Source organism: Canis lupus, chromosome 32 (assembly GCF_003254725.2).
Source record: "Canis lupus dingo isolate Sandy chromosome 32, ASM325472v2, whole genome shotgun sequence".
Lineage (NCBI taxonomy): Eukaryota > Metazoa > Chordata > Mammalia > Carnivora > Canidae > Canis > Canis lupus.
Window position 1 is genome coordinate 6,422,013 of NC_064274.1, and position 13,425 is coordinate 6,435,437.

Consider the following 13,425-nt stretch of genomic DNA (forward strand, 5'->3'; position numbering starts at 1 on the left):
TAGAGTCCAAAGCCCCTTGAGGAAGAATAGACAAATGCATTCTTTTTGTTTTTTTGTAAATCTCAAACAATCTCTAGATATAAGTGTATTTCTTCAGTCATATATATCAAGACTTGATTGAAAAGTTTGGATTTTGTTTAAAAAGCCTTTATTCATTTTTTGCTCAGGGAAAGGACAATCTCAATGTCAACTTGTCACCTATTCATAAATTTGAACTTAACAGGATTCACTGCCCTAAAGACACTGCACCTACAGACTTTTGACAACATAACTTAAAATGAAAATCTCCCTTGTTCCCTAAGGTTGCATGTTTAAAGAATAAACAGTCCCTTGCAATAACCAACATTGATTGGTACTTGGCCTAGGTTTAAGGTCAAATAGCAAAACAAGAGCAAAAGGAGGCCAAGTGCATTGTAACTTGATAGCCAGCAAGTACAAACATCATTGAACAAAGGAAGTTGCAGGCACCAAATAAAACAAAAGGCAGGTTCATCAACACGAAAAATTTACATTTTGAAGGTGAGATCAACTATTCCACAGGTGAACATGTAGGTCAAGGCTAGAGACTAATGTGGAACCAGAAACAAAACTGTTATCTTAGTACCAACTACACTGAACATAAAATTCAAAACTTGAAATTACCCAGGAAATTCTCCAAAATCTAAAGCTAAAACTGCCTTTTGATGCACCAGGAAGATGTTTTAATAACTTGGTCACTTAGATTTGCACCGACATACGTAAAATTTAAAGTGTATTTCCCCACCCCACTACTCTTTCCTATGTCTGAATCTGGGTATGCTTAACTACTCAGCTCATGCACTAATGCATTAAAAATGATGCAACCTACTACCATGTCTTCTTAAACTCACACCACCTTAACAGTTAATACCCAAAATAGCTTCCTGAAAATGTCCCAATATTAAACGTTTTGTTCAGTTTGGTGCTTGCTGTGACAATACGGAACAGAATACAACTAATTTCCTCAGCCACTACACTTCCAAGTAACTGAATCTAACTTTTGCTCAAGTTTCAACCTACCTATCTGCCAAAAATGCTTGTTAAAATTTAACCATCTCTGATACTCTTAAACTGCAGCTCCTATATACAGTTTAACAGTGCCTTTCCCTGTGTATATCTGGACATTTTAATCAAGAGAATTAAAAGTCATGGTATTATGATTAGCCAAAGCTCTTCCTAGCAGACTGATTCTGATTTAGCATAAAATAAATGGCTTCCCAGAGACAGAAACAAACCAATCTTTCCTATTCATGAAAGGAGCTACCAACATGCCTTGTGCCAAAAAGGTGCACTTTTCCAAAAATACAGTCCAGAAGATTGATGGTCAGCTGGAAATTTTCCACTAATGACATTATGACAAGCTCTCCAGATACACAGAGAAGAAACATTAAAAGTGTGGTGGAAACCTCAGCAGGGAAATGAAGCCTTAGAGAATAGTATACATCTAACAAAAATGGGGAACAGGGGGACACTGTAGCTGGCTATTCATAAAGGACCACAGTTTTTCCTCATGGACCAAATCTTCCTACAAAATAAACTGCGCCTCAATTATTGCTTATTTTAAATTACACTTTTACAGAGCTATTTAGTACCTGACGCAGAAAAACAATCACATAAGGAAGCATTTATTTGAGGTTTAACATGAAATCATACAAATAAAATTTGTATAAACACAAATCCACATCGAGTCGTAACACAGATAGCAAAAGACAAAGTAAAAACAAAGGAAACTAATTGGCGGCTATATACAGTTGGACACGGTTGTGTCTTGTACACTAGAAAGTCTTTTACAAAATAATCATCTTAGATCAACAGAAGACCAATCTTCAATGTCGTCCTGCAAGATGGGTTAACTTTAAGCAATCTCCTCCTAAAAACAAAAACAAAATAGCAATTAGATTTGTGCAACTCTGAAAGCTTTCAAAGGTCCACTTTCATGAATTGTTTTAAGTCCTCAATTTATTCTTTTCTTCAATAATTAAAGATCACATGCATATTCAATAGCAAAATGTAATTTGGGTAATTAATAAATTTACCCTGGTGTTCCCAAATAATACAAAATTTAAATTTAGTAAAGAAATTGGGGAATACAATCTTCCCATATTCACAGGTTCAACTGTGCTAGATTAAGGTCTACTAGAAGCATCTCTAGTAAGCCAAAAAACATACTTACAAAAATGAATTTCTAATAGGCTTATTATGTTGTAAGAAACAAATTGCTGTGTGCATATGATCTTTAATTTATATTCCAGATTTTAAAGTTCTTGTTTTGGTTTGTAGATTTCACTATTAGCTATAAAAAGAAAAAGCAAGCATTAAATCTTAAAGAATGAACACTTAAAATGAGGCTCCACAATTGAAATACAACACTAAACAGAAGACCAAAATGATTGAGCTGTAAAAAGGCATTTATGTACTTTAACTCCTGTAAAAAACCATTTAAGTTAAGTTTAGACACTTAATCTTCAAAAAGATTAAAAAAGAAGCCAAAGTCTGAAGTTTTCCACTTTAATCTTTACGCTGGTACATGAAGTTGGAAGAGACCATACCACAGGACAGCGTTTTCTGGTGTATGCCTTGCGCTCTGCCCGCAACGTGCGACCCCCAGAGATAGACGTGGTCAGGGTGACACACGGCCTGCAATGAAGTTCCCGCTGGCGGGTACAAACAAGGTATAATGTCAGAGTTAGAAGACAACATTCTTGTTTTCCTTAAGTTGTACCCATTTCAGTACTTTACCTGTTAATAGTTCTAAAAAAGTTTAATTATTCCTCTAGACCACCTGGTACACAAAGCAAACAGAAAAACTCTTAAGTTTTTCTGTAATACTAAAGAAAGTGAGATAAGACTTTTAAAGTTAAAGATCTATAGACACTTTAGGCAAAACGGGCTCATAAAGCAATTAAAAAATTAACAATTTAGTAAAAACAGACTACGTAATATTTTGTTTTTACTTATTTTTCATTTGTCTATTGATCTTTAAATTAAATTATAGATATTTCCACTGGTTTCTTGTACTCTTACACACACCTGTTTTCTCCAATGTCCTCCTTTAGTATGGCTGGTAATTGTTTTGGTGATTGCCACCCCCTCTAGACGCCTTGCCGTAAGTGCTCTGTTGGCCTATTTTGAAAATACAAAAAAAATTATATTAAGATAGTTTTCCACAAAATGGTTTCATTATAAATACTTTAGAAAACTATTAAAAATGTACAACTCTGCATGCCAAATATTAAAATAGCAGATATATTAAATGCCTATTATAAACTAATCACATAACACATATTCTAAAACGTTTCTAACAACCAAAATATCTACATTAGGATAATCAACCTAGGACTATCAGATGCCTCAAAAACTTAACTCCAAAACACTTCAAGAATGGACCCCCCCCAATTTCAGAACGAGAATGTACTTTAACACGGAATTCTAATACCATTGGTGTATGAGATTAAGTTAAATATTCTTACCACTGTAGTCTGCATATCCCTGTCCATATCCATAGTTCCCATAGTTATACCCAGTATAATCATAGCCGCCATAGCCACTATAGTTTTGATCACCACCATAGGCACTATTGTAATTTCCATATCCTTGATCATAATAGTTATTAAATCCTTGGTTCCAGTTTTGGCCCTGACCTGAAACAATGCACAATGATTGTTAGGAAACGACTTCTGACTCCCAATCCTAATACAATGTTGTGTTCCTGGCCCTCACTCTGAAAACCCTTAACAGGTGGAATGGACAGCTATATTGTTACCTGAGAAAGTTTTTATTCTAGTTGTGGTTAAAAAGGGGGCAGAAAGTCCAATTGTGCCAGTTATCAAGCTTCCTAAATTTAAGGAAAATCAAGACAAAACAAGGACTCCTGTCCCCCAAAAAACTAGCATGCCATGGTGTATCATGTAATCTCAACTACATTAAATGGTCATCACCTTGCCATTAGTAAGGACACTGACAGTGTCCTAGTGGCCATTCTTTGAGGAGGCGAAACCAGTAAACAAAAACCCACCCACCAATGAGAGCATTTTTATGTTGGAAATCTGGCTGAATTTTCTTATGGGCTTATTCCTATTTAGCAGTTTACAGCCTAAACCATGGGGAGTCATATCCAAAGATTTAGGTCCCAAAGGATTAAGTCTCACCTCGTCCACGACCCCTAGTACCACCTCGTCCACCAGCTGCAGCACCTCTTCCTCCTTTTTGTTGTTGCTGTTGCTGCCTATATACCTCTTTGGGTTGTGCAACTTTGATTTCACACTATATACACATAAGAAAAAAAAAAAAAAAACCTGGAGTTTTTACTGTAAGGTCAAGCCATTCTATTCTCATAAATTGAGAAATCTCACATTCGAAAACAAAAAACATCCTCTAAATTTTCACTTAATAAAAACAAAATGGCTTTACCTTCCCAGAACCAATTTGATGATATCTGCTTTCTAACAATTTCTTTACTGGCTCTTCGTCTGTATAGGTAATAAAACAAAATCCTCTTCTTTCGTTTGTTTTTGTATCCATGGGAAGTTCAATATTTTCAATCTGAAATCAAGAAGCACATTCAACATCATCCAGTAATGGTAAAAGCTACCAAAGTGTTTTAGAATTCCAAAGATTCTTTTCAAACTTCAGTATAACATGTTGTCTATTCCTCTAGTCAGATTACTTCTGTACAGAAACACCTATTTTATTATCAGTATCACACCACAAAGCTTCATCTGTGAAGCAGTTAGAGAGCAAAACTTCATTTATTATCATTCTGTACCCAAGAGATGCCACTGGTTATTAATTCCAAATACTGACCACCACCTCCAAAGCACCCGTGTTTTGGCCAAAATAAATTAGATGTTGGTTTCTATCATAGCACAGAAAACAGTAATTTAAGGTACAGTGACTAGAAGGGACTCAAGCAGTTAATTTTAACCTCTTCCCATCACCTGACAATCAATCAATTCTGTAAAAGGCTGGGGACGAACACTCATGTATATAAACATTCCAAGTATGAAAGACATATAAAAACACAGCGCACCTCTCCAAAGGCTCCAAAATATTCTTTAATTTGTTCTTCGGAAGTATCTGGGCTCAATCCACCCACAAAAACCTTTTTTGGGGGTTCTTTCCCTTTTAAAGCTTTGGCCCTTTTGGGGTCTATCAACTTGCCATCCAGTTTGTGTTCTTTCAGTTCCAAAACCTAGAAGACAAGTGCGTTTAATCTGACAATATACAACCAAACCCCCAAACAATTTGCAAAAACACAGAAGCAGCACAATGCGGAACCTGCTCCTACCTTATCAACACTAGCAGCATCTTTGAAAAGCACAAATCCAAATCCTCTTGATCTTCCAGTCACTGGATCTGTCTTAATTGTACAGTCTACAACTTCCCCAAATCGAGACAAATATTCAGTCAGATCTTTCTTGCTTGTATCCCAGCTCAAGCCTCCAATAAACATTTTACTAGAAATGAAGTTATTAAAAAAAAAAAGATTAGCAGCACCCCGCAGGATTACCTCAGTTGGGGAATTAGGTTTACGAAACGAACAGGAAGAAGCAATGCGTGTGCAAATAATTCAGTGTCTACAGATCACGTATGAACAAAAGACCACAAAACCCCTCAGATTCCATCGAGGTCACTTATTCGAAACAACGAATGGACAGCTTGCTCACCACACCTCGTCATACGAAGTTTCAACGAAGCCAAGAAAGCATATTCAACATCGCTTCAGCTTTATAAACCCAACTTCCTAAAGTTGATCCCTCACAACTTAGGTCTACTCTACCTCTTCCGCAGCTGTCAAAGCAACGTTCCACCTCAAGAACTCCCAACGCATTCTGAAGGAGATCCGGGGACCAGTCACACACGGATTCCCAAAGCAAGGATTCCCTACACTCCGCAGGGAAGCCGTGCGGGGGCCCCGATACAGACACAATGAAAAGGCGGCGGCAGCTGCAGCATGTGGCGCAGCGAGGCCGGCCCCTCCCCCTCGGGCCCCACGCGGCGCCTGCGCACTCGGGACACGGACGCCGCCGCCCTCCTCCTCCAACTCCCCCGCCCTTCCCCCACCTTCCGCGGGCCTCTCGAGTCACCCCCTCCGTCTCCTACTTTCTTCTTCCCTCTGAGCGAGTGGGGCCCAGCGGGCACGCGGGGAATCGACTCGGGGCAAGAGCCGTGGCAGCGCGCGGCTCCAGAGGGACGAAAGGCGCGTGCGGCGCGCTGGGGGAGGGGGAAAAGAAGAGAGGCGTGCGGTACCCGTCATCCTGCTGATTCTTGCTCGCGTTGATCTTGGATCCCTCTGCGAACTCCTCTATGTTGCTGTACTCGTTCATGTCCTCCATGGCGGCGGAGTTGTCGGCCGGGGGGTGCTGGCGCGCAGTCCGGGTCGCGGCAGCAGCGGCGGCGGAGCGTTGTATGGAGCTGGATTTAAAATGGCGGCGGAAGAGATCCGGGCGCCGCCTGCGCCCTCCCTTTATAGCCGCCCCGCCCGCCAATCGGGAGGGCTGCTGGGCGGTGACGTGGCGTTGGGCCCGGCGCGCCCCCTGCCGGGCCGAGCTGGAAGCGAGCGAAGGGAGGAGCGGGGCGAGCTGCCGCGGCGCCCGCGGCCGCCAATGGGAAAGGCTGCGGGAGGCTAAAGTCGCGGGAGCGGAGGGGAACAATGGCGGCGGCACATGGGAGAGCCGGGGCGGGACCTCCATCGCGGCCCTCCCGGTGAGGAGCGAGGTCGTGGGTGAGGGGGCGCGGGCTTAAGAGGAGAGAAGCGTCAGAAGAGGAAAACGAAGGGGCGAAGAGTCCCGGGCTCAGGAGTCCGAGCAGCGCCGTCGCAGGGCCACCGTCCCTCCGGTCTTGAGAGCCTTTGTCTCTGGCGTCCGGTCCAGCCCACTGCTAGCAAAGAGCCGTCAGCCCCGCCTCTTCCCAAAGCCCTCGGTCCCCCAGTGCGGACGGCGGCGGCGGCGGGGGCGGCGGCGGCGGCGGCCGCTGCTCTCGATTAGCACCGTGGCCGGGCTGCTCCCGACACAGGCGGACTGCGCCCGGCGCCGGCGGCCGAGACAGCGAGCGCGCCCGCCCGCCCGTCCGCCCGCCCGTCCGCCCGCCGCGCGCACGCGTGTTTCGTCCTCGAGCCGGCTGGAACCAGCCGAGCAGGAAGCGGGCGCGCGGGGGCCTCCGCAGCCGGTCGGCCGGAGCCCGGGCCCACGCAGTCAGGCCGGCCAGTCCCAGTCCCGGCCCCGGCACGGCCTCTCCGGCAGGCTGCGGGCGGGAGGAGGGCCGCGAGCCCGGCCCGGTTACTGTAAACACGCCAAAGCGGAGGCGGTGGGCGGGGAGGGGGTAGGTGCCGTAGGGGGCAAGGGGCACTCACATCCCCGGCGCGCCACTCGCGGGGCTCCCGTCTGCACGTGCCCCGGGCCGCTCCCGCTCGCTCCACCAGTCTGCGGAGGGCGCGCGCGCGCCCGCGCACCCGGCTCCCGCGCTCGCTTCTTTGTTCCCGCCCACGCGAGGCCCACGTGGACGGGCCGCGTTCGGGGCCCTCTGGTGGCCAATCGGCGTCGCCGCCTGTGCCCGCCCCCGCCCGCTCGGGCTCCGCGAGGCCGCCCCTCCCCCCGCCCACGTGGTGTCGGCCTCGGGCCCGGGCTGCTGGGTGGCGGCGGACGCCCGTGCCGCGGTGCTGTGCGCCTTGGGCGGCGCGGCCCTGCCCCTCGTGCTCCGGGCCGCACGCGGGTGCCGGGCGGCACGTTCCCGCGGGGCCGTGGGCAGCCCAGGACCGTGTCGGGGCGCAGTGGGCGCCGCCCTCCGCCCTCCCGCTAGTAGGCCGATTCCGGTGCTTGCATCCGGCAGGGAGATGGTCGTGCTTCCCGTGCCCGCCGAAGTCACCGTCATCCTGTTAGATGTCGAAGGTACCACAACCCCGATTGCTTTCGTGAAGGTGAGGGGCGGAAGGGAGCGGTGCTTGAAAGCAATTAAAAACATTTCTTTCTTTCTTTTCTTTTAAGTGCTGCCCACCCTGGACCAGAGACCTGACCTAAGGCGTGGGAGAGGCGGCGTGGCGCTGCACTCGCCGTGGGGGGAGGGAGTAGAAAGGCTGCCGTGCGGCAGGTTGCGGGGATAGGCCCTTCGTCGCCAGCCCCTGCTCTCGGTCAGATGCCGATGGGTGGGACGCGGGTGGGGACGGGATGGTGGCTGGCGGAGGGGGGCGGCGGCGGGCAGACCCGCCCGCGTGGGGAGACGGGGCGCCCCGCCCCCTCCGCCAGGTGCGCTGCGTCCGCCGGGCTCTGGGCTGGCTTCGGCGCGGCGGCGGCGGCGGCGGGCGGGGGCCTGGAGGCTTCCAGTCCCTAAGACGTGGACGGGAGTGTCAGGATGGCTTTTTTTTTTTTTAATATTTATTTATTTATGATAGTCACACGGAGAGAGAGCGAGAGGCAGAGACATAGGCAGAGGGAGAAGCAGGCTCCATGCACCGGGAGCCCGATGTGGGACTCGACCCCGGGTCTCCAGGATCGCGCCCTCGGCCAAAGGCAGGCGCCAAACCGCGGCGCCACCCGGGGATCCCCTCAAGATGACTTTTCAGGTAGCCCGGCTGACTCGCCCCTTTTCACTCCTGCTGGTAATGGCCGAGTAGCACTCTTCGTGTTATTGGACTGTTAATCACTGTGGAACGCTGATTCATTAGCCTGTAGCACAAAAAGGTCTAGATTCCGTTCATTTTTCTCTGAAAATCATGGAAACTTGAAGCTCTTGCCCAAAGCCTCTATCCTAGGGCGTCACTATTAACCAAGCAACTGTCTACACCTACTTCGTAGGCTTATTCGCGAGCTCTGCGTTATAGCTGGGCTTTAAAAAATTTTACCTATATTCGGGCGGCCCCGGGTGGCTCACTGGTTTAGCCAGGATGTGGTCCTGGAGTCCCGGGATCGAGTCCCGCAGCAGGCTCCCCGCATGGAGCCTGCTTCTCCCTCTGCCCCTCTCTCTCTCTCTCTCTTTCATGAACAAATAAAAAATCTTCAAAAAAATACCTATATTCTATTAGAATAAATATCAAAACAATGTTTAAGATTTTATTTATTCATGAGAGAGGCAGAGACTCGATTCCGGGACCCTGGGATCACAAACTGAGCCAAAGGCAGAGTCTCAACCACTGAGCCACCCAGGCGCCCCTAGATATCAAATATTAATATAATTTAAAAAATTCTCAGGTCTAATCTACGCTTTGACTTCTAGAGTTTTAAGATGAAAGCATTGTCTAGAAGGGTTTGCATACAATAATAGTAGGGATACTGTTGACAACGTAGTTGAAAAACTCGTCTTCCAACAAATTGAGCAGTCTGAGTCTTAAATTTTTAAAAGTTTTATTTTTAAAATTACCTGTGATAAGGATTTTCTTCTGTGGATTAAAATCTGTACACTTTTAGGACTCCAATATAACAACCACTTACAAGTTTTTTTTTTTTTTATTTTTTTCACTTACAAGTTTTTTAGAGAATTACAATACCATCTTAGCACAAATTCTTAGGAAATCTAGTTTGACTTTTTTTCCTCAGTTTTTAATCACACCAGAGGCCTCTGCAGGCAGAGGATATCTAGGATATCTTATGCAAATCAATTTTGTAACAAAACATAGTTGCCTCTCCCACCTCTCCAAACCCGCCCTGCCCAACCAATCCTGTCTTTTACCAGATGATATTATGAGCCACTTCTTGAAATCTTTGTGATAGACTTATTCTACTATCTTTCTGAGAATTAAAATGCCTTCATGACCTAAGTAGATTTTTTTTTTTTTAGTTTGACATTGACTTATAGGTAAGGTCAAGGAAGGCTGCAAAAAATGATCTAGGGTGTTTTGTTTATTTCTTAAATTTTATTAATTTTTCAGATTTAAATTCAACTTAGTATATTCGTATCAGCGTAGAGTTTAGTGATTCATCAGTTGAATGTAACACCCAATGTTCTGAAATGAAGGATAGTTTCTTGTACTTGGTCTTGTTGTTATTTTAGTTTTATTATTATTATTTTATTCACATTATCTGTTATAATTTAATAACTTACTATTAATTTGTTACACATTAGTTTATCAAATCTGATGTTTCCAAAAGTATATTCAGAAGAAGTGAAGTCTGTGGATATTTATAGTAATTCTGCAAAAAGGATTCGTTATTAAATGCATTTTGGGAAATGTTAGGCTATATAAGTTCAACTGGTTTCTTTATTGCACAACTTCTCAGAGCTTTTATACACATACACACATAAATGCTTAATGCGTCTTTAAGAGAGTGACATTTAACAAATTTACTTGAATAAATTTTCAGCAGAGTATGTCAAGGACCAATCTTTTGAACACCTATTAAAGAGATACTAAATTATATCCTTGAACCTCTGAGCATGGAGGTGGGAATTGGAAGATGTTTGTTCTACTTTGAAGATTTATTTTATTTATTTGAGAGCGAGCAAGAGTGAGGGGCGGGGGCGGGAGGCAGATGGAGAGGGAGAAGCACACTCCCTGCTGAGCAGGGATCCTGACTTGGGGCTTGATCCCAGTACCCTGAGATTATGACCTAAGCCAGGGGCAGACACTTAGTGGATTGAGCCTCCCAGGTGCCTGTTTGTTCTATTTTGGACTTTGTGAGTCACATTAAGTATGTAGGACATACAGCCCTACTTTCTGTGGAAACAAACATTGATATATATATATATATATATATATATATATATATATATATATGCAACTTGTGTACTTAACTCATCCTGAGAACACTGTGAGGTGTGTGCATTGTCCACGTCATTGTCCACATTTTACTGACAGAAAACTAAGGTTCTTAAAAATTGAAAATTGGGAGGATTTGAACCCAAACTGTCCTGACTCAAAAACTCTTACTCTTCAGATTATTGCTCTTGACCTCCAAAATGAAACCACAATGATTGCTGTGTCTTTGGCTTTTGTGTATGTGAAATGACACAGTTGATATGAGAGCACTTTAGTTAACCAGAAGTACCTTAAAAGGATATTGTAACAAAGTTCAGTTTATACTGCCTCTTGGTGAGAGGTTTAGGAGTGAACTGGAACCGAACCACAGTAAGGATAGTTGAGTCTTTGGAGATTTGGTTCTATAGTGCATGTATACTGTGAAAATTGTGTACTGTCAAAAATTGCCCTTGAAAGAAAGACCCTTAGGAAGTCATTCCTTTTGAGGAATCAGTGGAGATTGATTTCCATTTTTCAGTAAGTCATGCTATCTCACGGGATTCCCTAGACTCCTGCCAGTCTAGGAAGTGGTGTTCTCTGGGCAGCCTGCTGCTCTATCACAACATGCCTCTCACATCAGACAACAAAAACTGGTTTTATTTACCAGCTGTTCTATCTTTTTCCGAGTTGTAGAATTATCAAATTCTAGGATGAGGGAGGCTCCTAGCTAGGATCATGCAGTGAATGTTGGAACCAGCTCATTAACTTCTCATAAACTGATGCCTGGAGGGAGGTCCTATGTGAGGATCATCACAACTTGTTGGGGGCAGAGCAGCACTAGAGCCCAGCTTCCCTTCAGTGTTTTCCTGTGCATCTGAATTCTCAGCCTCCTGTCCTGCCCCTCACTGTAGGACACGTGCTTCTGGAGTTGGTTTTCTTTTCGGGTACTGATTTTGATCGTTTATAGTGCTGATCTCCTAACATTTTTTGGGCATGTACACCATCAACAGAATTGGAGCAGGCACTGCCAACAGAATTTATAAATTGCGGGGGCTCCTCGGTGGCTCAGTCAGTTGAGCGTCCGACTCTTGATTTCCGTTCAGGTCATGATCTCTCAGGGTCGTGGGAAATAAAGCCTTGCATCAGGCTTTGAGCTCAGCAGAGAGTCTGCTTGGAATTCTCTTTCTTTCCCTCCCTTCTCTCTCTCCTGAATAAGTAAATCTTTTAAAAAATTTGTGTGTTATGTATACATACTATTAAGTTATAAAATAGAATTAGAATTTGAAGATGAGTTAAAATAATAAATGTGAACAGATGTTATTATGCTCTCTTCCCTTACTGCATTGAATTATCTTGCATGCACCATGGAGCCACCACTTGATTTTTGTCTGTGGTGTTGTAGTATTTATTTTCTGACTTTGTATATTGTATTGTTCCAGTGTTTTTAGTCTGTTAGCCTATGAAATAACACCATCACCAGTTTCTGTAGTCATTCTGTCAGGAACTATTGTTTGTGGGTTTGGAGAAAATTATCCTCTTATTTCTGAAAATAATCTTTAATTTGGTGGCTTTCCTATTATGTGTTGACATGTACATCTAACATGTGTATGTAATAACAGTTGAGGTAGTTATTTTCTGCAAAAAAAAAAAAAAAAGATAACGATTTCTACAAAGTCACTGAGAACCCTGTATTGGCAAATAATGAATCATTGCCCCTAAAGGAAATACAGGGCTAGGTTCCTGTGGGCCTCTAATCACAACATTTCTGTCAGCTAATCAATATGTAACCTTGTCTTATGTGTGTTTCTGTTCCTCTTATTTAATGTATATGGTTGATTGATTAACACTGAACTCACAGCCTGTAACTCCTGCTTTAATGAAGCCTATCTAAACACATGTATTTTCTCCCTAAGGCACACAATTTCTTGTGCTTAGGAACACTAGGTCACACTTCAGCATTTTGCTTGGGGGCCATTTTGAACTGCAAAATCATCAACAGAAAGCACAAAATGCAAAAAAATAAAAAAAAATACAGCACTAAATAGACTCTGAAAAGGATGCTTGTTTAAACTATGAGAGGTGAAATAAGAAAGCAGATTGTCACTTTGTGCTGGGAATGTGTATGATCAAGTGTTTACAGATTTTTGCCACCTTGCTGCAAGTATTGATTATGAGGTTACAAATATGTTTTGATTAGTATTAGGAAAATTTGCAAGTATGGAATTCACAAATAATGAAGATTGATAGTATCGAGTAGTATTTATGCGGATGGGCTTGAGCACTGAACAGGTCTGGATTAGCATTCTGGCTCCTCTCTGTTTTATGGCAAGTTAGTTAATAACTCTGAGTCAAGGTACATATTTCCTCAGCTATATGTATTGTGAGGATATCTACCACATAAGGCTAATGTGGACATTTAATGAGTGTTTAGCCCTTAAAAATTTTTTGTAAAATAAATGAATCTGTTTACATCTATATTTCATCTACCATCCTAACAAACCTTATTAGGGAACAGTGGGCAGGGGACATGTTTTCCATTTATGTCTTTGGAAAACTTTGTGCTTGAGAATAAAATCCTGTTAATAATTAAGAAGATCCCATTAACTGAAAATATGAATCTGATTGGGATTTTTGCCCCTAAAAATATTAAGTGAGGCATGGTGAGTACCCTAGCCAAAGGCTCTTGATATCTGTGCTTCTCAGACATCAGTGTGTATACAGATCATTTAGGGATCTTGCTA

The 13,425-nt window shown here is 43.8% G+C and overlaps 3 protein-coding genes across 12 annotated transcripts in view; 2 read left to right on the top strand and 1 right to left on the bottom strand.

Moving 5' to 3' along the window:
- LOC112646486 (uncharacterized) overlaps positions 1-13,425 on the top strand; it is a 264,641-nt gene that overhangs the window by 124,743 nt on the left and 126,473 nt on the right. The window lies entirely within an intron of this gene.
- On the bottom strand, positions 1,623-7,461 carry HNRNPDL (heterogeneous nuclear ribonucleoprotein D like). 6 transcript variants are annotated; one of them, XR_003127599.3, is made up of 9 exons: positions 6,268-6,928; positions 5,306-5,474; positions 5,048-5,209; positions 4,429-4,560; positions 4,167-4,281; positions 3,489-3,659; positions 3,049-3,141; positions 2,568-2,672; positions 1,623-1,888 (listed from the first exon to the last, which is right to left on the bottom strand). XR_003127599.3 is itself a non-coding variant. In XM_049104997.1 (9 exons), exons 2-8 carry the CDS (start codon positions 6,708-6,710, stop codon positions 3,071-3,073), a joined length of 1,263 nt encoding a protein of 420 aa, XP_048960954.1. In that variant the 5' UTR covers positions 6,711-6,894; positions 7,370-7,461; the 3' UTR covers positions 1,623-1,888; positions 3,049-3,070. The 6 variants fall into 6 exon arrangements, 4 of the variants coding, with proteins under 4 accessions (XP_048960954.1, XP_048960953.1, XP_025282084.1 ...); XM_049104997.1 differs by lacking the exon at positions 2,568-2,672 and adding an exon at positions 7,370-7,461 and having other exon boundaries at positions 6,268-6,894; XM_049104996.1 differs by lacking the exon at positions 2,568-2,672 and adding an exon at positions 7,370-7,431 and having other exon boundaries at positions 6,268-6,897.
- The window catches only part of ENOPH1 (enolase-phosphatase 1), a 42,494-nt gene continuing 36,668 nt past the window's right edge, over positions 7,600-13,425 (top strand). The window contains exons 1-2 of one of the 4 annotated variants that reach the window (XM_049104998.1): positions 7,600-7,933; positions 8,405-8,575. In XM_049104998.1, the coding sequence (XP_048960955.1) occupies positions 7,850-7,933; positions 8,405-8,575 (255 nt within the window). In that variant the 5' untranslated portion in view covers positions 7,600-7,849. The remainder of the gene's footprint in view (positions 7,934-8,404; positions 8,576-13,425) is intronic. The other 3 variants (XM_049104999.1, XM_025426332.3, XM_025426333.3) reach the window with 3 other exon arrangements.